This window comes from Coenobita brevimanus, chromosome 1 (genome assembly GCF_032717465.1).
Source record: "Coenobita brevimanus isolate Jiangsu-jjx chromosome 1, ASM3271746v2, whole genome shotgun sequence".
NCBI lineage: Eukaryota > Metazoa > Arthropoda > Malacostraca > Decapoda > Coenobitidae > Coenobita > Coenobita brevimanus.
The window spans coordinates 60401156-60426872 of NC_136954.1; the positions used below are offsets into that span (position 1 = coordinate 60401156).

General features: G+C 42.1%; 1 protein-coding gene across 1 annotated transcript in view; it reads right to left on the reverse strand.

The window, feature by feature from the left end:
* Positions 1-3287: 3287 nt before the first annotated feature.
* The window catches only part of LOC145399543 (uncharacterized), a 257044-nt gene continuing 234614 nt past the window's right edge, over positions 3288-25717 (reverse strand). Inside the window, exons 37-42 of the mRNA XM_080272155.1 lie at positions 23677-23835; positions 17490-17594; positions 15467-15559; positions 11347-11493; positions 6521-6631; positions 3288-3792 (exon numbers count right to left, since the gene is read on the reverse strand). Coding sequence (XP_080128281.1) covers positions 3553-3792; positions 6521-6631; positions 11347-11493; positions 15467-15559; positions 17490-17594; positions 23677-23835 — 855 coding nt within the window. The 3' untranslated portion in view covers positions 3288-3552. The remainder of the gene's footprint in view (positions 3793-6520; positions 6632-11346; positions 11494-15466; positions 15560-17489; positions 17595-23676; positions 23836-25717) is intronic.

A 25717-nucleotide genomic window follows, 5' to 3' on the forward strand; every position in this document is an offset into this window, starting at 1 on the left:
ATGAAGAGAGAAAAGGGCAGGCACCAGAGAGAAATGCTAAATAGAGTGAGTGGATGGTGAGCGCCCCCACCTACCACTGCTTCACACACCTGGATTTCATGGGTGGGCAGCTCTACTACAATTGCTTAAGCCATATTTGACAGTAACTGAAGAGTACCTGACCTGAAAGATTGAGGGACATCATTTTCTGTTATCACACGTAAGGAAAAGTTTGAAAATAATTACACATACCTGTACTGGTTCACCATAATTAAAAGCTGAAATAAATTTCATACCTTAAATCCTTCTTAATGAAGAAGATACCATAAAATTGTATAAAATATATTTAAATACCAAAAAAGTACAAATTATTCACATTCACACACAAATACAATTTACAGAATATATACAATGGATTATGAAATCTTTAACAAACATCATGTACAGCACCTACCGAGGGTGTGCTGTACTGTATATCTCTTCATGACTAAACTATACAGCACTTAAAACAGCATGACAAACTGAAGCCGCTCTGATACACCTTACAGGTTTGGATGAGTTTGAGAGGACAAATGTGGTAGTTTGGAATTACTGTTACTGCAGCCTTAAGCTCATCTGAACATGAAAGTAAAAGTCACATGAGTTATGAATAAAACATTTATAGGGTGAGGCACTTTTCTCATTTGAACAATATCATCTGGGAGGAAGGTAGAGTCCCAGAGGACTGGAAGTCTGGTATAATTATTCCCCTGTACAAAGGAAAGCGTGATAAAGAAGTGTGTGGTAATCATAGGGGCATTTGTGTAATGGGAAAGGTATATGGTAAGTTACTTATTGACAGAGTTAGGGAAATAACAGAGGAATTAGTTGGAGAACAGAGAGGTTTTAGGAAGAGAAGTTGTGTAGATCAGATATGACTTCTTATGTCTTTAGTGGAAAAGTTTCTAGAGAAGAGAAAGAAGTCGTATGTGGCCTTCATATACTTGGAGAAAGCATATGACAGGGTAGATAGACAAGGATTGTGGAAAGTATTATGGATATATGGAGAAAATGGGAAGTTGTTGAATGCCGTAAAAAGTATGCATGAGGGTGCTAACGCTGCAGTGCATGTGGACAGTGAACAGATGGAATTTTTTTATCTGAATGTTGGATTGAAACAGGGATGTGTCATGTCCCCATGGTTGTTCAATCTGTACATGGAAGGGGTTATAAAAGTGATATAGTACAAGGCAGGGCAGTGGATGTTGGAACGACCCTAATAAGAGAGGGCAGTGTTTGAAAATTTTCTGTACTGTTGTTTGCAGATGATGTTGTATTGTTAGGTGAAGACGAAGGGGAACTGCAAGGCTTGGTGAATGAGTCTGGGAGAGTGTGTAGAATGGAATCTAAAGGTGAATGTAGGGAAGAGTAAAGCTATGGTCTTTGAGAGAAATGAAGTCACTAAGTGTACAGTGAGACTGGATGAGGAGGAAATGGAAGATGTGAGTGCATTTAAGTACGGTACTTGGGTAGTGTGATGAGTTGGGATGGAAGTTTAGTGGATGAAGTGCTTGAGAGGATACAACACGGTAGAAAGGTTGCTGGTTCTTTGAAAGCAGTGACAGGGAACAGGGAAGTGAGCATGGATGTAAAAAAGTCACTGCATGACAGGAGTGTGATTACAACTTTAACAGATGGAAGTGAAGCTTGGACCTTGTTGAAAGGACACAAGTCAAGAGTGAGACCAGTGGAAATGAGTTATCTGTGAGGCGCATGTGGAGTTACATGGAGAGACAGACTGACACATGAGGAAGTGAAGGAGTGCTGAGATGTGGATGTGATAGAAAGTGTTAGCAGAAATACACTGAGGTGGTTTGGCCATGTGGAGAGGATGGAGAATGAGAGATTAATGGTGAATGTATGCGAGAGAGGTGGAGGGGGGAAGAGGGAGGGGAGGCCAAGGATGAGATGGAGGGATGGAGTGGAGAGGTATATGAGAGAGGGAGGTGTGAGCTGGGAGCAAGGCAGTGAAGTGGCATTGCACAGGGCGACATGGAGGCGATTTGTCAGTGCCACTCCTTTCAGGATTGATGCGTCTGGCAAGAGATACAGAATTGTCAAAATGAAACTTCTTAAGTGTCCAGCTGCCCTTTGGGGGGTTAAAAAGGTATGACATGGAGATTATTAATGACAAGTGTTAGTTGCTGTTGTGGCTCCATGCTTATCTGGACATGAACCCAGTAGACTGTAAGAAATTCGCTACAAATGTTTGAAGGATAAAAACAGAGTGGGTGATAGGTGGAGGTAAATGGTGGAGAGGGGGGTATGGGGGAAACTTTTGTAAAGTCACTCAAGGTGACCTCTGGGACTGGATGTCTGGCAATAGACAGATAGGAATGGCTCATGGATTAGTAACTGCAAGTACAGCACTTGTCCAAACTCCCTCAACTAAATATTACTTTATTGTGCTTCTCTCAAATATCATTGATGAATATCATTCCCCAACACTGCTTGCAGTTCCCTCCATTATTGTTCTGAAGACAAATCTTATATGCTCTTTTCTTACAAGTCAGAAGTACATCATGTGTATTGCTATATTACATTGGTGTACTTTTTATTTTTACCGACTCTATCGGATACGATTGTGTGAAGCTACAGAACGTGGTGAATGTTTTTGGCGTATCCGATAGAGCCAGGATTCCGGGGGCTTGTATGATGAGTGAATGGAAGCGTGGCCCATTGGACTGGGCACTTTTGGGCTGTCTGGACATTGCTACTCCTCACCCTGCCCTTGAGTGGGAAAGGAGGTCCGGATGATGATGATGATGATGATATATGCATACATACATACATCATCTAATCCTATGTTGCCCCATGAGGAGCATAGAAGCCCAGGGCTAGGCAAGTTGGTCCTGAAATTTAAGATGAGAGTGACCAGCCTCAAACATCCCTGAGCGGCATTACGTGAGCAATAAACCACAGCCACCCCTTGGATATAAACCTACACTGGCTCAATTTTGCTATGCACAAATGATTTGATTAAACTTGGGAGACATTTCTAAACTGGAGCTAAACGTCTTCATTAACCTCTCCAAAATAAGATCTTTTTCTCATACAACAATGTGGGGGTAGGGGGGGGGGAAATCAGTGAGTTCAAGTGGTTATTCCATTCAATCCAATGATGTGTGGTACTTTTTTCATTATTCCCGCAAACCTCAGCTTAAGGAAAATGCTTTAACCTGGAGGGGTTTGATATGACCTTTATTATTACTGGAGGTTCTTGCATCCTTGAACAAAACTGTCTGGTGGTAGCTTGGCTAAAATGACAAATATGAAGGTCATGATAAACATTCATGGCTTTACAAAGCTCAAGATGAAATTACAATGGTCAGTGTAAGTGCTGAAGGCTTTACAAAGTTCAGGATAAGAGATGAAGGCTTTAAAAATGCCAGAATAGGTATTGAACACTTTATAAAGGTTGGATATACAAAAGACAGGATAATTGTTAAAGGAGTTACAAAATTCAGGGCGTGTTGAAGGCTTTACAAAAAAGTGTTCAAGGAGTCAAGAAGGTCAGGTCAAGTGCTGAAGGTTTTACGAAGGACAGGTCTGTGGCACATATGTGAACTGGCGCCCATCCACTGTCTCCATTATGACCTGATTCTCTGCCAGCATGATTACCCCCTGTTCCCCTCCCCCACTGGGCTGAACCACCATCACCTCCCCTCCACCCCCTCCTCCATCATCCAGTCCCGGTAGCCCATTTGCAACCACCACCACTTGGCCTTCCCCGTCACCCATCTCGTACACAGATCCACCACCCTCATCTATGACCTGGAAAGAGGAATATACTGTAGTACTGTATAATGTCTTCATACTTATTATTATCTTCATTAGCCTTGCTGTTGTCATCATCCCATTATTACACATTCATAAGGGGAGGAATGATCCAAAGTAAGACTCTTCTACATAAATGTACAGTATAACATTCTATGTGCATCAGCAACTCACTGACTCTGTGAGCACAAAAAATAACTATTTATTTCAGTCTGGTTACCCTCATGTACTGTAATTCTGCTTGCCTTTGGAAGTTTCTTTTATAGTCGCAAGGTGAAGGCTTAAAATGTATAGCAGCAATGGAAAGGTCTTCATTGCACAAAACAGTAACATTACTAATTACTTCTAATTTAATTTTTAAAAAGTACAAGAAGTATCCTTCCAAGCTTTAGTGAATGCATTTAAATGCTGAACCATCCATGACACACGACTCTCATTTATGTTTTACTAGCAGTAAATAATCTCCAAATAATACTGGAAAGATATTTCTGCTTTATGAGTCCATCTAGTTTCAGTCAGCTTCTCATCCACTTCCACTTATCTATTACCTGACGCCATTGGCCACACCAAAAAACTGTGAAACATTCTCCTCTATATATTTATCTATTGCCAGATGCCTTAATCCTGTAAGGGGTGGTCACAAACATTTTTTTTTTTTTTTTTTTTTTTTTTTTTTATGTGACCGACTCTGGGCATAGGCTTCACAGCCTGCTTTCAGGGCCCAGTAGTCCTCCTATGTACCGCACACCTCTAAATTGCCTCCATGTCGCCCTATCCCCCGCCATTTCACTGCCCTGCTCCCAGCTGACACCCCCCTCTCTCATATACCTCTCCTCTCCATCCCTTCATCTCATCCTTGGCCTCCCCCTCCCTCTCCCCCCCTTCCACCTTACTCACATACACTCTCCTCATCAGTCTCTCACTCCCCATGGCCAAAAAATCTCAGTGTGTTTCTCCTAACACTTCCTATCACATCCACATCCACACCACAATGCTCCTTCATTTCCTCATTTGTCAGTCTGTCTCGCCATGTGACTCCACATGTTCCTCTCAAATTGCTCATTTCCACTGCTCTCACTCTTGACATGTGTCCCTCCAACAAGGTCCAAGCATCGCTTCCATACATCAGAGTTGGTATTATAATACTGTCATGTAGTAACTTTTTATTGTGGTGGTAGATGGGGACACTCACCATCCACACACTCGATGTAGTGCTGCTCTCAGATGTCTGCCCTTTCCTCTCCTCCATCCTTCTTTCTATCCATCCTCTTCTGTCTTTCTTTCCTTCATTCTTTCATTGTCCTTCTGCCTACAGGTGACATTACACTACCCCTTCTGTCTTTGTTTCCTTCATTCTTTCCTCTTCCTTCTGCCTGTGGGTGACTCTACAAGAGTGACAAGCCAAATGGTTTCCTGTACACCAGGAAACCATTTACTACACTGGGTGGTAACCATATATATAACCAAATTTTGGCGCCTGGTGGTTTAGTGGGTAATTACAGTGCTCCAGTCAGATTAAGCCTGTGTAGGTTTATATCCAAGGGGAGGTTGGGGTTTACTGCTCATGTAATGCCACTCAAGGATGAGTGATGCTGGTCACTCTCATCTTAAATGTCAGGACCAACTTGCCTAGCACTGGGCTCCTATGCTCCTCATGGGGCAATGTAGGATTGGATGATGAATGAATGAATGATGAATGAGTAACTTTTTCACTTCCATGTTCACTTCCCTGTTTCTTATCACAATTTTCAAGGAACCATCAACCTTTCTTCCTTGTTGTACCCTTTCAAGCACTTCACCCTCTAGACTTCCATCCTTACTCATGACACTACCTACGTACTTAAATGCACTCACATTTTCCATTTCCTCCTCATCCAACATTCTCCTCGCTTTAATATATTCCTTCACTCCATTATACTCTGCCTCCTGCAGTTCCTGAACAACATAATCTTTCATTACTGCCCAGCAAGTAGTTCAACCTTATAAGGGTGGAGAAGCACATGAAGGAGGGAGGCTTAGAGTGGGATGTAGTGCAAGAAGGACTTGGAGGAATATTTGCCACAGAGGTTCTAAAAAAGTCTGGGGTTGGAAAAAGTGCCGAGAAATAAAGAAATTTTTAGCCATATCCTTACCATCAAGTTATCAATACTCTTTTCCTTATATACTATTACCCTTAACTGAATATAACACTTAGAGAAGTCCATAACAGCAGGGATTTAAAGCTCTGACAGCTACAATCTTTCTTAGCTGCATGAAATCATCTGGTATTATCCTGATATGCTTCAACTTAACACCACACGATTTGGTCAGCTGAGAAAAATCTATGCAATCAAAAGGTTAATCTCACTCCAGTAAGTCTTTGTTGTAAGTCACCTTTCTTTAATAGTCTTTCTGACATACAACTACCAGTAAATTAAATAAACTTCATTCATTTACATTTAATTGCTACCTGTAAAGCATGTTTATCAGGAATGAGTATACAGTTGTGGTATTCTGGAACACATCCCTGACATATAACATGGACTGCCTTTACCTGTACTATTACAGTACAAGCAGAAGTTGACAGATGAATTCCTGTGTCTTGCTTTCTGTAATTCTCATTCCCACTGTTGTATGCTTCATACTGCTATCAAACAAAAATATTCCATTACTACCTTCCACTGCCACAGCCACCAGGGAAGTATCATCAAACTTTTGTTGGTGACAGTACCTTGAATGTACATACCTGTGGGTTTGGGAGGTGTGTGACATGTGTGTAGTGAGCATGGTCTTGGTCCACACCTACTACCTCCATATTAGACACCACCTGAACTCCTGTATGACCCCCTCCATCCACCTTTACACACAGAAAACAGTTCATTAACTATATATATTTAAAAAAAAAAAAAGTGGGGGATAGGGGGGGGTGCTATGGTGAATGACTTAGTCTACCACACAGTAAAACCTGTATTGGACTGACTGGGGCAACAACCCAGTTTGATACTGTAATAGCAAAACATTTAAGAGGTCATTTTCATTTTTTAAGGCTCCAACATGTCTGCATGTGTCAGCCTTAGTCACCTAATAGAGGCTCTCCATACTGCTCGATCTGGCAGCTTCCCTATTTAGTCCCTTAACCCTGAGGTCCCACTCAATGACCTCATTCCAGGTCTTTTTTTTGGTCTACCTCTCACTACCTACCCCCAACATTAACACTTCTCACTTTGTGCACCCAATTATCATCCCCCACCCTCTCCACATGCCCAAACCATCTCAATCTACCTCTCCTCATCACAGCTTCAATACACTCCAGTCCCATCCTACCTCTCAACTTATCCATTTATAAACCTAGCTCCCCCAGGTCTTGCACTCAAGGATGCACTGCACATCCATCTAATCACTGCCATTTCTGTAAATCTGAGCCTATGAGATGACCACATTTAAGAGATGACCACTAATGATTATCATTATTATTATTATTTTTTTTTTAATGAACTGATTGAAAGTCTCTACTCAATCTGTCTACACCCAGATGCCACAATCCCTTAAGGGGTGGCCATGTGTCTTTCAGTTAGCTGTTTTACGGGGAGGGGAACTAACCCCCCACCGACCCGCTTGTTCACATGTAAGAAACACATACAGGTTGGTCATACGATTACCACCCAGCACTGTACTGTAAATGGTTTCCTGGCTTACAGGACATCATTAGGCTTGTCACTCAATATAAAGTCACCTGAAATGGAGAGAAGAGTAATAAAAAATTACTCTTCTTTCCTTTTCTGGTGGCTTCACATTAAGTGACAATTGCAACCTCAAAAATACGAACTCTTAAGTTCATAAACACCTAAAGCTCAAATGATCTATCTATCTATCTATCTATTGCCAGACGCCTCAATCCCGTTTGGGGTGGCCACAAACAAATCGCCTCCAAGTCGCCCTGTCCCCCGCCATTTCACTACCCTGCTCCCAACTCACACCCCCCTCTCTCATATACCTCTCCACCCCATCCCTCCATCTCATCCTCGGTCTCCCCCTCCCTCTTCCACCCTCCACCTCACTCACATACACTCTCTTCGTCAGTCTTTCACCCTCCATCCTCTCCACATGGCCAAACCACCTCAGTGTGTTCCTCACAACGCTTCCTATCACATCCACATCAACACCACAACGCTCCTTTATATCCTCATTCGTCAGCCTGTCTCTCCACGTGACTCCACAAGCTCCTCTTAAATAACTCATTTCCACTGCTCTCACTCTTGACTTGTGTCCTTCCAACAACGTCCAAGCTTCACTTCCGTACGTTAGAGTTGGTATCACAATACTGTCATGTAGTAACTTTTTTACTTCCATGCTCACTTCCCTGTTTCTTATCACTGCTTTCAAGGAACCAGCAACCTTTCTTCCCTGCTGTACCCTTTCAAGCACTTCACCCTCCAAACCTCCATCCTTACTCATCACACTACCCAAATACTTAAACGTACTCACATTTTCCAATTCCTCACCATCCAACCTCGCTATACATTCACTGACTTCACCTCTCTCAAAGACCATCACTTTACTCTTCCCTACATTCACCTTTAGGTTCCGTTTCTTACACACTCTCTCAAACTCATCCACCAAGCCTTGCAGCTCCCCTTCATCTTCACTCAACAACACAGTATCATCTGCAAACAACAGTAGAGGGAGTTTCCAAACACTATCCTCTCTCACCAGGGCCACTCCAACATCCACTACCCTACCTTGTACCTCTTTTATTACCCCATCCATGTACAGATTGAACAACCATGGAGACATGACACATCCCTGTTTCAAACCAACTTTCAAAGAGAAAAATTCACTTAGTTCACCATCCACACGCACTGCAGCCTTAGCACCATCATACATACTCTTCACAGCATTCAACAACTTCCCATCTACTCCATATATTCTTAACACTTTCCACAATCCTTGTCTATCCACCCTGTCATATGCTTTCTCCAAATCCATGAAAGCCGCATACAACTTCTTTCCCTTCTCTAGAAACTTTTCCACTAAAGATCTAAGAATGAATATCTGATCTACACAACCTCTTCCCTTCCTAAAGCCTCCCTGTTCTTCTCCAACTAATTTCTCTGTTCTTTCTCTAACTCTGTCTATAAGTATCCTACCATACACTTTTCCTATTATACTAAGAAGACAAATGCCCCTATGATTACCACACACTTCTTTTTCCCCTTTTCCTTTGTACAAGGGAATAATTATACCTGACTTCCAATCCTCCGGGACTCTACCTTCCTCCCAGGCCAATCTGCACATCTTCCACATCCATTCTACTACTATCTCTCCCCCATGCTTCAGCATCTCACCACACACTCCATCAATTCCTGGGCCTTTCCCCGATTTAACTTTCTTCATTGCTTCCACAACCTCTATCCTACTGATTTCTACCTGTCTTCTCACCTCCCTCCTTCTCCCAGCCATTCCCCAGCCACTTATACTCGCATTACTTCCATCCTCTACGTTCAACAATTCCTTAAAGTGTTCTCTCCATCTGCTCACTTTTTCTCCCTTCTCCACTAGTAATCTACCATGTTTATCTTTCACTCCCCTGCTAACTTCACTTCCACCCTGTCTTACTCTTTTCACTTCTCTCCAGAACATTTTCTTACAGTCCCTCCACTTTACACTCAAATTCCTTCCAAATTCCTCATCCACTCTCTTCTTACTCTCTCTTACTAATCTTTTCACCTCTCTCTTCCTTTCCACATATAACTCTCTCTTCTGCCTCTCAACTTCTTCCACGCCCCTATTTCTCATCCATTCATTGTATGCTTTCTTCTTTTGTGCCACAGCCTGTTTCACCTCTTCAGTCCACCACGCTGTTCCTTGCACCCCCCTCCGTCTTCTCTTCCTTCCACACACCACATCACATGCTGCACATATTTCTTCTGTAAATATCTTACACACACCTTCCACGTCTCCCATCTGCTCCAATTCATATTTGCCCAATCGTTCCTCCACTTCTCTCTTATACTCTGCCTTTTTCTCATCCTCTTGTAACCTTTCCACTCTCCTTGCAACTACTCCTTCCTCTCGTCTTTCCCTTCTTCTATTCCTCCATCTTACTTGCATCCTAATTCTGGCCACCACCAAGTAGTGGTCAGAAAGGCCACTCCCCCAACCTCTATAAACTCTTGCATCTAATATACATCTTCGCATCCTTTCATCCACACACACATAATCAATCATTGCCTTCCTTTCATTCAGTTCACCACCCACCCTTCTCATCACTCGCCATGTATACCTGTGGATCATTTTATGCCTGAAGAGGGTATTGGCTATTACCAACCCCCTCCCAGCACAGATGTCCACTAACGCACTCCCATTCTCATCTATCTCAGCAGGCACACCCCACTCACCAACTATTCCATCCACCTTCACATTACCAACTTTACCATTCATATCACCGATCAAAAACACTCTCTCATTCCTTCCAAACTTTTCCATGCACACTTCCACATTTGTCCAGAACTCTTCTCTCACTCTTCTAGCACGATCTTGCGTTGGCGCATACACACACACAATCGCCCACATTTGTATTCCAACTTTCAACTTTACCCACACAATCCTTGACCCAACTGATCCATACTGTCTTATACTCTTCTTCCATCTTTTACTCACAACTATACACACTCCTTCCTTTGCCCTCTCATTCTCATCTACTCCTGCACATATACCCCATCCATACTCCCATACTCCCATCTGAAATAACTTTTATTTCAGTTTCCCAACCCAACACATCTGGCCTGTCAATGGAACTGATGCGTCGACTTCAAGATACAACAAAATTAGCCAGTTGTTATTACTATGATAATAATACCTCAGTAGACTGCTTGGTCTGCTGAGGTGGTCTAAACTGAATAATAAGACAAGGATAGCCAGTTAAATACCACTATGGGTATGATATATGAATAACTGCACAAACTTAAGCCTTGGCCTGCCAATGCTATGTCTACATACTGAGATATGATATGGAGAGGCTGTTAAATATTACATATAAAAGACAGGGATAAGTGTGGTAATTTATGCTACTAAGCTACCACAAGTTATGTCTAACCTTTGAGATAAGACATGGATGGCCACTAACTACTACTTCTAAAAAATTTCGAAGTTCAAGCTGTTCGTGGTCACACACACTTTGAATTTTTGAGGCTGCATTGTAACTACAAAAGAAAGCTGGGTGGGTGTAAGGTGTCTGATAAAGTATTCTGAAAAGTGAGAGAATTCTGTAATTAAAAGAAAGGCTATCATAATACTCTACCTCATTCCAATTAGCAACCAAACATTTAATGATCTCCCATATCTTCTAACAAAGGTACAATGAAATAGTCCCTTCAGAGGTGGGCAAAATGTTATGAAGATGTGTTGACTGAAAATGCACTATTTGACAAAGAACTGTATCAGCAGATAATCTGAGGTGGGCGAATATTGAAAGGACGTAACTTACTGTAGTGAAAGCAAGAGATAAATGTTGGAGTAAATGTAACGTAATCTGTAACTGTGTAAATTGTGAGGTGTACATGACTACTGTACCTCCATATCAGACACAACGTGAACACTGCCTTGTCCAGCCCCTGCAACAGCATCAAGAAGAACACTAGCACTGACTCCATCCACACACTCCCCGGATTCACTCTCGGCTGGGTCTGATGGCTCATGTGTTGTCTGCCCACCAAGTGCCTGTTACAAGCAAATTTTTAAAAAACATCAAAGTTTTCTAGCTGAAGAAACTTATAAAGTCTCTAACAACAATGCCAACTTTAAATATTTTCTTCACCTTCATCATCATCATTCTAACCCTACTGTCCATTAATAAATCAAGTGGGTATGATCCAGAAATTAAAAAATGGGAAAATAAAGCAGAAGTATCATGAGTGCCAGAAGAATCATATTGTACATCCAATCCCTCATCTTTTCAAGCCTCTGAAATTACTGACTCTACCTAAACAACATCAATCTTCTACAACCCTATAGACATTTATAAGCTTAACATCTCTCATAACTTTTGTGGGACAGAGCCCATTCTGTTAACACTTTCAGTCTCGTAAACACTTGCGAGAGGATTTTTTTGTCTGCATGAAGGGCAAAATTCACAGTACAGTACATGGAGACCTGGAACTCTGATTTTCAAGCTGTTTTGAGGTTTGCCTGAGTTGATAACACTGTGCAGGCAAAACCTGAGGTATGTGTTATAAATGCTGAATCCAAATTCCTTCATCTAACCAGTAGTGTGTTCTGGAATTGTTGTCCTTCTGCGAATATACAGGATATTGCTGGCATTGAATGAAATTCTTAAAGGGAGGTTCAACCTCTGTTGCATACATCTCAAGTTCCACCATCACTATTCCTTCATCAATTTTTTTGCTTTCTCACTTTCCATACCTGATCTTCTCACAAATTCACAAACCAGTTCCAGACATCTTGAAATTCATGTCTTCTCCCTCCACCAAGTTCACAAATATCATATGACACCTGGTGGTCTAAAGAGTTATGGTGCTCCCAACCAGACATGATACACATGGATTTAATTCTGTGGGGTGTTTTGAGGTTATTGCTGACATAATGCTGCTGAAGGGTGAACGATGGGTTACTTGCCTTCAAAGTCTGGATTGAGTAGCCTTGCTCCCGGCCCCTATGCTCTTCACGGGGCAATCCTGGATTGGATGACTGATTAGTGCTTTTCACAACATTCAGGCCCATATGCTCTTATCAAGGCAATACTGGATTGGATGACTGATGGGTGCTTTTCACTACACTCAGGCCCCCAGGCTCTTGGTGGGCATTACTGGATTGAATGACTGATGGATGCTTTTCTCAATGCTACTTACTCATTCTCTCTATACAACATAACCATAATATCTATCAATCTATCCATCTATTGCCATATGCCTCAATCCCATACGGGGTGGACACAAACAAATTGCCTCCACGTCGCCCTGTCCCCCGCCATTTCACTGCCCTGCTCCCAGCTCACACCCCCCTCTCTCATATACCTCTCCACTCCATCTCTCCATCTCATCCTCGGCCTCCCCCTCCCTCTCCTCCCTCTACCTCACTCACATACACTCTCCTCGTCAGTCTCTCACCCTCCATCCTCTAAACATGGCCAAACCACCTCAGTGTGTTCCTCCTAATGCTTCCTATCACATCCACATCCACACCACAACACTCCTTTATATCCTCATTTGTCAGCCTGTCTCTCCATGTGACTCCACAGGCTCCTCTTAAATAACTCATTTCCACTGCTCTCACTCTTGACTTGTGTCCTTCCAACAACATCCAAGCTTCATTTCCATACATTAGAGTTGGTATCACAATACTGTCATGTAGTACCTCTTTCACTTCCATACTCACTTCCATGTTTCTTATCACTGCTTTCAGGGAATCAGCAACCTTTCTTCCTTGTTGCACCCTTTCAAGCACTTCACCCTCCAAACTTCCATCCTTACTTATCACACTACCCAAGTACTTAAACACTTTCACATTTTCCAATTCCTCACCATCCAACCTCACTGTACATTCACTGACTTCACCTCTCTCAAAGACCAACACTACTCTTCCCTGCATTCACCTTTAGATTCCGTTTCTTACACTCTCTCTCAAACTCATCAACCAAACCTTGTAGCTCCCCTTCATCTTCACAGTATCATCTGCAAACAACAGTACAGGGAGTTTCCAAACACTACCCTCTCTCATCAAGGCGACTCCAACATCCACTGCCCTACCTTGTACCTCTTTTATTACCTCATCCATGTACAGATTGACCAACCATGGAGACATGACACATCCCTGTTTCAACCCAACCTTCAAAGAGAAAAATTCACTCAGTGAATAAATATCTTTTTGCGCCTGGCGGTTTAGTGGGTAATTATGGCGCTCCAGTCAGATTGAGCTGGTGAAGCTTTATATCCAAGGGGTGGTTGGGGTTTATTGTTCACATGATGCCACTCAGGGATGAGTGAGGCTGGTCACTCTCATCTTAAATGTCAGGACCAACTTGCCTAGCCCTGGGCTCCTATGGGCAACATAGGATTGGATGATGATGATGAATAAACTTTTATCTTCAGGCCAAGAGATGTCTATAATCCACATCTTTCATAACTCTCCAGTTTCTACATTTCTTATCCTGTCCAACTTATGCAGTCATGTACTTATTATTCCCTTGTACAAAGGAAAAGGGGAAAAAGAAGTGTGTGGTAATCATAGGGGCATTTGTCTTCTTAGTATAATAGGAAAAGTGTATGGTAGGATACTTATTGACAGAGTTAGAGAAAGAACAGAGAAATTAGTTGGAGAAGAACAGGGAGGCTTTAGGAAGGGAAGAGGTTGTGTGGATCAGATATTCATTCTCAGATCTTTATTGGACAAGTTTCTAGAGAAGGGAAAGAAGTTGTATGCGGCTTTCATGGATTTGGAGAAAGCATATGACAGGGTGGATAGACAAGGATTGTGGAAAGTGTTAAGAATATATGGAGTAGATGGGAAGTTGTTGAATGCTGTGAAGAGTATGTACGATGGTGCGAAGGCTGTAGTGCGTGTGGATGATGAACTAAGTGAATTTTTCTCTTTGAAAGTTGGGTTGAAACAGGGATGTGTCATGTCTCCATGGTTGTTCAATCTGTACATGGATGGGGTAATAAAAGAGGTACAAGGTAGGGTAGTGGATGTTGGAGTGGCCCTGGTGAGAGAGGATAGTGTTTGGAAACTCCCTCTACTGTTGTTTGCAGATGATACTGTGTTGTTGAGTGAAGACGAAGGGGAGCTGCAAGGCTTGGTGGATGAGTTTGAGAGAGTGTGTAAGAAACGGAATCTAAAGGTGAATGTAGGGAAGAGTAAAGTGATGGTCCTTGAGAGAGGTGAAGTCAGTGAATGTACAGCGAGGTTGGATGGTGAGGAATTGGAAAATGTGAGTACGTTTAAGTACTTGGGTAGTGTGATGAGTAAGGATGGGGGTTTGGAGGGTGAAGTGCTTGAAAGGGTGCAACAAGGAAGAAAGGTTGCTGGTTCTTTGAAAGCAGTGATAAGAAACAGGGAAGTAAGCATGGAAGTGAAAAAGTTACTACATGAAAGTATTGTGATACCAACTCTAACGTACGGAAGTGAAGCTTGGACGTTGTTGGAAGGACACAAGTCAAGAGTGAGAGCAGTGGAAATGAGTTATTTAAGAGGAGCCTGTGGAGTCACATGGAGAGACAGGCTGACAAATGAGGATGTGAAGGTGCGTTGTGGTGTTGATGTGGATGTGATAGGAAGCGTTATGAGGAACACACTGAGGTGGTTTGGCCATGTGGAGAGGATGGAGGGTGAAAGACTGACGAAGAGAGTGTATGTGAGCGAGGTGGAGGGGGAAAGAGGGAGGGGGAGGCCGAGGATGAGATGAAGGGATGGGGTGGAAAGGTATATGAGAGAGGGGGGTGTGAGTTGGGAGCAGGGGAGTGAAATGGCGGGGGACAGGGCATCTTGGAGGCGATTTGTTTGTGGCCACCCCAAACGGGATTGAGGCGTCTGGCAATAGATAGATAGATAGATACTTATTATTTCCTAACATCTGATATCTACTGCTCTCACTCTTGACTTCAAGACTCATACCATACTGAGGTCAAAAGTTATCATTATAAATAGCTTTCACAGCAACATAATTATACAATCTTACCTGTGTGAGAATGTCACTGGCTTTGCGTTCCCTTTCCTCCATGTATCTCTCAATGTCACGCACCACAAAATTTGGCTTGGCATTACTGCTCACCTGAAGTTACAAAAGGTAAAATTATTATCATCTTACAGCCTCTGGGTCTTATTCAGGGATAAGGGATTGAATAGGAAGGTTGCCAAAGATCGAGATGCAGGGAGAGCCGTCAGTAGGTGACCAAGGCTGACACATGCAAGCATGTTAGAGCCTTCATAAACAATACAACCAAATTTTCCTGTATCATTAATAGGGTCAGTGGGATCAAGAAATATACTCCAATCTTACTTCTGTATTTCTACTGTATTCATTCCCTTTTGTGCCTCTGACACATTTGCTGCAAATTATTATTATACAATTTCATAACTAAATCAGAACACTTGGAGACTCAGCCAAGGCACTATCGTCCTCTCTTTTTACCTATTTCAACCAAAACTCAATCAACTGTTCTCATATGGTCCTCAGTTATAATTCCTAATGCAATTCCATCCTATAAAGTTGCTAACAAACAGAGAGACAGAGCCAGACAGACAGACAAACCAAGCTAAAAACATATCTTTCCTGAAAGAGATAAAATTAAATTAGCCTCAGAAAATACCATAAATTTAAAGATATTAATAACACGAGGGATCTATCTATCTATCTATTGCCAGACGCCTCAATCCCGTTTGGGGTGGCCACAAACAAATCGCCTCCACGTCGCCCTGTCCCCCGCCATTTCACTACCCTGCTCCCAACTCACACCCTCCTCTCTCATATACCTCTCCACCCCATCCCTCCATCTCATCCTTGGCCTCCCCCTCCCTCTTCCCCCCTCCACCTCACTCACATACACTCTCTTCGTCAGTCTTTCACCCTCCATCCTCTCCACATGGCCAAACCACCTCAGTGTGTTCCTTATAACGCTGCCTATCACATCCACGTCCACACCACAACGCTCCTTTATATCCTCATTCGTCAGCCAGTCTCTCCATGTGACTCCACAGGCTCCTCTTAAATAACTCATTTCCACTGCTCTCACTCTTGACTTGTGTCCTTCCAACAACGTCCAAGCTTCACTTCCATACGTTAGAGTTGGTATCACAATACTGTCATGTAGTAACTTTTTCACTTCCATGCTCACTTCCCTGTTTCTTATCACTGCTTTCAAAGAACCAGCAACCTTTCTTCCCTGCTGTACCCTTTCAAGCACTTCACCCTCCAAACCTCCATCCTTACTCATCACACTACCCAAGTACTTAAACGTACTCACATTTTCCAATTCCTCACCATCCAACCTCTCTTTACATTCACTGACTTCACCTCTCTCAAAGACCATCACTTTACTCTTCCCTACATTCACCTTTAGATTCCATTTCTTACACACTCTCCCAAATTCATCCACCAAGCCTTGAAGCTCCCCTTCGTCTTCACTCAACAACACAGTATCATCTGCAAACAACAGTACAGGGAGTATCCAAACACTATCCTCTCTCACCAGGGCCACTCCAACATCCACTACCCTACCTTGTACCACTTTTATCACCCCATCCATGTACAGATTGAACAACTATGGAGACATGACACATCCCTGTTTCAACCCAACCTTCAAAGAGAAAAATTCACTTAGTTCACCATCCACACGCACTGCAGCCTTAGCACCATCATACATACTCTTCACAGCATTCAACAACTTCCCATGTACTCAATATATTCTTAATACTTTTCACAATCCTTGTCTATCCACCCTGTCATATGCTTTCTCCAAATCCATGAAAGCCGCATACAACTTCTTTCCCTTCTCTAGAAACTTTTCCACTAAAGATCTAAGAATGAATATCTGATCTACACAACCTCTTCCCTTCCTAAAGCCTCCCTGTTCTTCTCCAACTAATTCCTCTGTTCTTTCTCTAACTCTGTCAATAAGTATCCTACCATACACTTTTCCTATTATACTAAGAAGACAAATGCCCCTACGAGGGATATATGATATAAATAAGCTACAACGCACCTGGAGGCTAAAAATGACATCCATTGGTCGAGGTTGACGGTGAAACATGAGGTAGAAGGGAGTGTGCCCACTTGAAGTCACAAAACTGGTGTTAATCTCGTATATCTGTAAAAGGAAGGAAGAGAATCAAAGCATGGACTCTGAACCTCTCCCTCCTGGATCATTAATGGTATGTGGCTGGTTGCAGCATGAGTGCTGGGCTATAAGGCTACCACACCCCTAAATCAGTAGAGGATGAGGTGGAGATTCCAACCCCCTTCTAGCCACTGTGCAATATGCAGAAAACACTATATGTCTGATCAACCTGTGAGTTAGTTCTATCTATCTATCTATGACCCGACGCCCTAATCCCGCAAAGGGTGGACGCAGACAAAACGCATCCAAGTCGCTCTGTCACCCACCATTTGACTACTCTCCCCCCAACTCACTCCCCCCTCCCTCATATACCTCTCAACTCCATCCCTCCACCTCATCCTCGGTCCTCCCCTCCCTCTCCCTCGCTCCACCTCACCTACATACACCCTCTTAGTCAGTCTTTCATTCTCCATTCTCTCCACATGTCTAAACCACCTCAGTGTATTTCTCCTAATATTCTCATCCACATCCACCCCACAACGTTCTTTCACTTCTTCAATCATCAACCTGTCCCCCCATGTCACTCCACATGCTCCTCTCAAGTAGCTCATTTCCACTGCTCTCATTCTTGACTTGTTCCCCTCTTGCAAGGTCCATGCCTTGCTTCCATATGTCAGGGTAGGGATCACAATACTATCATGCAGTGACTTCTTAACTTCCATACTAACCTCCCTATTTCTCATCACTGCTTTCAGTGAACCTACAACTTTCCTTCCCTGCTGTACCCTTTCATGCACTTCATCCCCCAAAGTTCCATCCTTACTCATCACACTACCCAAGTACTTGAATGCACTCACATTCTTCATATCCTTGCCATCTACAGCCATAATTAATCCGCACCTTTTCCTTCTTTATGAATGAGTTGCTTGAATGAGTCATCATCATCATCATCATCATCATCCTGACCCTAATCTTCACCTAAGGAAGGTCAAAGATTCTGAGTGTTCCCTGATCACTTCAATGCATTTTTGTGAATTTTTTCGTTATACAAACTGAAATGGATAGCAAGAGAAAGCTTGAATCCTCTACTACCATACTGGTACCTATATAAAATGCATGTGGGGTTGAGAAAAAAAAAAATTATAAAGAAAAAATATATATACAGTAACCTCTCAAATAACGCGAGGGTTAGGTTCCTGGAGAGGTCGCGTTAGTTAAAAACGCATTTTTTAAAAAATAATTTTCCCATAAGAAACAATGGTAATATTGGGGGTTACGTTCCTGGACTCTGGGAAAGTCTACCCATTTCGGGAGTTGTGCTACTCTAAACTTAAAAGCAATAATATTAATTTGAAGGAAAATCCACGTAAAAAACAAAAACAGTATATTTGGGGAGAAATAAACAACATTTGAGCTCTAGTTGGGCCGAAACATTGTTTACTTCTCCCCAGATACATACTGTTTTCGTTTTTTATGTGGATTCTCTTTCAATTCTGCTTCATTCATGGCATTGTGAAAGTTCCTCAAGATTATTAATGCATTAGTAGGTCATAAAAACACTACAGTAAAAGCAACATTTTCATTACAGTAAGTAGCTCACAAACAATAACACACACAGTCTCACTTCATCTATGCATCACTCGTCGTCTGCTGCTGTCCCTCCTTACCCCTCTACCCCACCTCCCGCCGCTCCCCACCCTAAATTTGTTGTCCCTCCTCACTCTGCTGTCCTTCCTCTTCCTCTTACTCCCGTGCTAATGATGATGAAGATAACTCCCTTAAGTTTTCTGTCTTCTTCATAAAGAACTGCTCTATCTTGGTCTGAGTGGTTTTCTTCTTTCTGTTCTGCTGCATCAAGTTGTAACAATTTAGATCAACCATCACTTTCCTAGCCAAATTTTGTCCGAAAATGAGCCAAATTGCTCAGAATGAGGCCAAACTTCATTTTTGAATATTATAGTTCGAATAAAACCAGTTTAAGCAACAGACAAATAAAAAATTTTATTTATGCATAAACTGCCACACACAGTTTATCGGGACTGTCCAAGACGCATGCGGCTAATTTGAAACCATCACGTATGTGTAAAGTCGCGTTAAATCAAGAAACCCTTGTTAATAAAACATATCTCCTTAAATATTTGCTCGTGTTAAAACGAAAACGTGTTTTTTAAACTTGTGTTAGTTGAGAGGTAACCGTGTAAACTGGATTTTAAAGTCACAGTCAGGACTTTAGAAACGGACTCCCGTGGGAGATATTGTATGCTGATGATTTGGTGTTGATTGCAGAGAATGAAAGGGAGGCGGAGGAAAGGTTTAGGAAGTGGAGAGATGGCATGGGGCACAAGGGCTTAAGGGTAAATGCAGATAAAACAAAAGTGATGATATCTAGGGTTGGTGGCGGTACTGTCAAAGACAAGGGAGAGTGGCCATGTGCAGTTTGCCACAAGGGCGAGGGAAGTAATTCTATCTTGTGCAGTGTTTGTGATAAATGGGTGCACAAGAGATGTAGTGGTATCAGAGGTAGACCGCGAGATAATGCTGATTTTATGAGTACGGCGTGTCGGGGAGATCAGGTGAAGATTGTCAGGCGTGAAAGGATTGAACTTGCTGGTGAATCTCTTGAGTGTGTGGAAGAGTTTTGTTATTTGGGAGACATGTTGTGTGCTGGAGGTGGGGCTGAAACTGGCTCTGTGGGTAGGATGAGAAGTGGTTGCAAGAAGTTCAGGGAGCTGTTGCCTCTTCTGACATTGAGAGGGCTCTCCCTACTCTTTGTATGCTACATGTGTTAGGAGTGTAATGCAGTAAGGTAGTGAGACCTGGGCAGTGAAGGAGGAGGATATTCGCCAGCTCAGACGTACAGAAATGACAATGATTAGGTGGATGTTTAGTGCGTCCCTGCGTGTAAGGTCCGGGGGGGCTGGGTTTACGAAGGAAGAGTTGAGAGGTAGGATGGGACTGGAGTGTATTGGTGTTGTGATGAGGAGAGGTAGATTGAGATGGTTTGGACATGTGGAGAGGATGGGGGATGATAATTGGGTGAGGAAGGTGAGACGTGTTAATATTGGGGGTGGGGTTACAAGGGGTAAACCGAGAAAGACACGGGACGAGGTCATTAAGTGTGACCTCAGGGTTAAGGGACTGAACAGGGAGGCTGCGATGGATTGTGCAGCGTGGAAAGCTGCCATTAGGTGACCAAGGCTGACGCATGCAAGCATATTGGAGCCTTTAAAAAATGAAATGAAACAAAACGAAACGATATTTAAAAATCAACTCCTACGTTCCCCATGGGGCAACACAGGATTAGATGATGATGATGAACAGCATGATTTTTAAAACAAACTGCTCAGTACACAAGTGTGTATGAAATAAAGGTGACACTAGTGCAACTCATACTGAGGTATAGTGCAATACTGAGCTGACATGCTCAAGAGTGAGCTCAAGTAAAAGCCTCTGCTATAGTATGATAACCTGTGAATTTTTCTTATTATCATTAATAGCTGCAGCAAAAATACACCAGGCCCTCCACATTCGTGGATTCTACTTTTGTGCCCCTCGCACATTTGCGGATTGTCCCTCTGCGGAGCCAAGATTTCATTTGCGCCCGCAAAGTGTCGCTGCGCGGACGCTCATGGGTCATTTTGCATCAAAACAAGCCTGCACCAAACCACTGCGCTCCTCTATCTACCTCTCAGTCTGCGTCCTGCCACTGTCGCGGTTGTTTCGTTGCCTATGCGTTGCCACATCAAACCTCCCCTGATCTCGGTATAGTCCCCAATAATTGTGCTCTCACATGTTCAAAGGTAAAAAGTGCATTGCTGTGCTAATCTGTGAGTGAATTACTTCCCAACTGTGCGATTTACTTGTGATAGCTTTGTCCCACATTTGTTTTTTTACAGTTGGTCTGTTACTATTTGTGATATTTTATGCTGATTTCAGGTCCCAGACATGGTTTATTAGGTACAGTATATGCACATTTGCTCACAAGGGGGGATTTGCGGCTGTAGAGGCATTTTGAGGGAGGTGAGCCAAACATTCGCGGAAAATCCATTTTCGCGAGGGTCTGTATCCCCTAACCCCTGCCAATGTGGAAAGCCTGGTGTACATCCTGTTACCAGGTAATCTTCAATTACATAACATTCAAATCATTAATAATAATTAAACAAAAGAAGTAAGTCATTACTGTACCAGTTACAAAGAAACTACACTAATGATTAAATTTTGCTACTTGGTAACCAGGCTCCTGGGTGACCGTGATGCAGTCAGAATCAGTAGAGGAAAGACTATGCACATCTTGATTGCAAAATATACAATACTATATTAAGAATACTATTACCTTATACAGTACTTCTAAAATAAACATATGATTGAAATAACCAAAATAATACCCATGCACTGCAAAATTAAAACATATAGCAACCACATAGTACAGCAGTTGCTAAATTAATAGTTGCAGGAACAGAATATATGCATATACATAGCCTAATGAATAATATATACATTTTAAAATTTAAAGTAGCTTCTATACTGTAAATCTGTTTAACTGTACAGAATAAGAAACCAAATAACATTTGTAAAAAAAAAAAAAATCACTGATTTAAATTTTTTTTTTTTTTTTCTTTGATTTAAACCATTTAAATAATTTAAAATATGAGTCACCCTGCCCTTGGGTGGGAGGGGAGGTCCGGATGATGATGATGATGAATTTAAATTAAACAACCCTGTGAATTTGCATGTCTAAAAGAACTGTAAATGTAATGTAATGGTGTTTTATGCCTTGATTTTCACTGTACAGCATTTGAGGCGTCTCGTGGACAAGGGGCGAATGCGCCATTTTCTTTTTTTTTTGTTATGAGCGTTTAAAGTTCAGGAATAGGTGGCAGACATAGGATATTATAGAATAGCATGTTATTATATATCATTAGAATCCTCTGGACGAGGCAAATTTATACTGCAGGAAAAAATGAAAACACACACACACACACACGCACACACACACAGTAAAACATGCGATGGTGTTTTTTCAGCATATAGTAATTATTGTTCAATCATCTTGAAATTCATTCCTGTATTAGATGTAAATGAAACTAAGATACTGTGAAATTTTCAGCCAAAAATTCCCGTAATTAATATTTTTCCTATAATTATTAATTAAATATTTTCATCTCCTTATCGGCAACAGGTTGTTTTATTGTGTGTATGATAACCATTATATTGTTAATGACTGACACAATGAAGTTATAATACTCACCAACTATTTACAACTCCAACCGCACACCAATATGAAGAGGGGGGGGGGACCTAATGGTTAGTAGTTGAGGACGTCATCGGAGTGTAAACAAAGCTAGGCTTCATTCACGTGCTTGGCGGGATGACTAGCGGGGGTGCTAGCACGCGTCTGATTGGCTGAGAGGCGGCCCTTTAACTCTGACAGAGGGAGCCGCTCGCCCATTGGCTGGGCGCGTGCCGACATTCGCCCCTACAGCTCTGAAATCACAGACCCTCCCACCCTCCTCCTCCTCCCCTCCACGTGTGCAAAACAAGGGAGATTGAACCTAGAAATCTGAACCCACATGGGTCGGAATCGGAAAACGCTCTTCACCACGAGATTTTCAGTGCTTCCATCTATCGGAAAACATGCATAACTCATTTTTGATGGTGGTGGCGCATTCGCCCCTTGTCCACGAGACTCCTCATTTGATGGGGGAAAAAAAAAAAAAAAAAGACTGCCACCAGGGCCAACAAATGCAGTCACAAGAAACATATTCCCAATGAACCAGTACTATAATGAATGTGTATAATGACACTCTACAAAACAATACATTTTTCAAGTGCATATCAGTAATTTTTGTATAATGACAGTCTACATAACAAAAGTTTTTCAACAATGCATGTCAAAACTAAATGAGGAGATAACTGTAATCTCTAAGTGCAAGCAAGTAGTTGCACATTCATCATAAAGCAAAAGTACTTTTAAAAACTGGCAAACTGATGGTCTCTGACCCTTTCACTACAAGGTCTAAACAAAGCTGGAGACAACAGTGTGACAGCTGCAAAAGATATCGTTGTACTGAAGGGGTAAAAGGCTGACAAACTGACCATGATGTCATCTTACCTTTCTCTGCAGCACGTCATCCCAGACACTGCCTGACTCGAGGCAGTGCTGGAGAAGGGAGGTCTTGATGGTGGCTTCATCTGGCCGGTTGATCTGAGTCTTGTTCACCGCTATTACATTACCCACAAGACCAGAGTCCAGCTCCAGGGCAATGTTCAGCTGAGTACATGTAATGAATATAAAGTACAGACTAGGAGTTATGTTGCTGAAACTGGGAGTGTGAATGTGTGGTGATGTCCTTATTTTTTCCAGTAATTTCTTAAGCACTGCCTGATGATGGAACATGTCTGACTCCTGCATCACTGCTGACTACAAAATGCAAAAGTGTATGGGGTGCACATTGACCAAAACTAAAAATGACAGGTATGCTAAAATGACCATTTAAAAAATAACGGCTTCCTTATCTTTTCATTTGCTAAGTGTCAATAATAAGCTTGTAAGTCATCATTATAAGCTGGCCTTTCTTACAGTAATCTTGCTCCTTGCAAGCTTTTACATAATTTCTTGCTCCAAAGTCCACATACAGTAAATTAAGTACAGATTTCCTACTGAAGTTTTATTACTACTTATGACTGATTTTCATTACTTAGTTTATAAAAACCTGGCAAAAACAGTAATAAATCTTGCCACATTAAGCTTTCTTCACAACCATGCATCCACAATATTAAAAAATCCAAATGGCGACAGAATATTTTGGGCAACTCTCAGTTCTCTCGATAGTAACTTTAACAAGTCATGACCCATTCCCCTACCCAAATCCTCTGATGGAAACACTGTAAATGACCCTTGTGGAAGAGTTAACATTCTTGCCAGTACGGCTGCCAGAAATTCTACTTTAGATGAGGTCAATCAAAACATTCGTGGACTAGAACTTGGCCCTTTAAAAACTGCTTTACTAAAGAAACAAAGAAACAGACCAGATACATAAAATCTAACCTAGACAATTTACTAACCAAAAAAGCTTCAAGTCCTGATGGAATTCTTCCAGTAGTTTTGAAAAAGTATTCCCCATAACTTGCTCCTGTTCTAGCTAAACTATTCAGACAAAGCATACATACTTTTTCGTTCCCTAACTCTTGGAAAGGAGCCAACATCCACCCAATTCCAAAGAAGGAAGTTCCTCTGATCCTTCTGATTACAAACCCATACCTATCACATCTTTACTTGGTGAAGTATTTGGCAACACTGTATTAGAAACATGGTTTGTTTATCTCCAGAACATTCACTCTCTCTCAGCAGCTGCACTGTGTGTTGAGACTCAGTGATACATGGTTGGGTGACGCTCAACACCTCGGTCTTCATATATTGTTTACAGTGGTCTGGTCATTTTCACCCAGTTATGCCTATTGTGTGAGTAGTGTCTTTCACTTGCGGTTTTCCAGATAAAAGAGGAGCTAGCAGCCTGTGTTTGGGAAGTTTTGAGGATGCAAGCAATGACTATAAAATAAGCAAACACAAAAATTTTTTTCCATCCATCCATCCATAATCCAATCCTACATTGCCCCACGAGGAGTGTAGAAGCCCGGGGCTAGGCAAGTTAGTTCCGACATTTAAGATGAGAGTGACCAGCCTCACTCATCCCTGAATGGCATTACATGAGCAATCAACCCCAACCACCCCCTGGATATAAACCTTCACCGGCTCAATCTGACTGGAGCGCAATAATTACCCATTAAACCACCAGGCGCCAAAATTTGGTTATATGGTTACCACCCAGCATAGTAAATGGTTTCCTGGTGTACAGGAAGAAGGAAGAGGAAAGAATGAAGGAAAGACAGAAGAGGGAGTGTAAAGTTACCCGCAGGCAGAAGGACAAGAAAAGAATGAAGGAAAGGAAGACAAAAGAAGATGGAAGGAAAGAAGGATGGAGGAAAGGAAAGGGCAGACACCCAACAGCAGCACTACATCGAGTGAGTGGATGGTGAGCGCCCCTACTCCTGAATTTTTTTACTCATCAGCTCTCTAACATGATTGCTTCTTTCCAAAAATGATCTCAGGATTTTTCTTCCATGTTGCTACCTCTCATTAAATTTACTTTAAT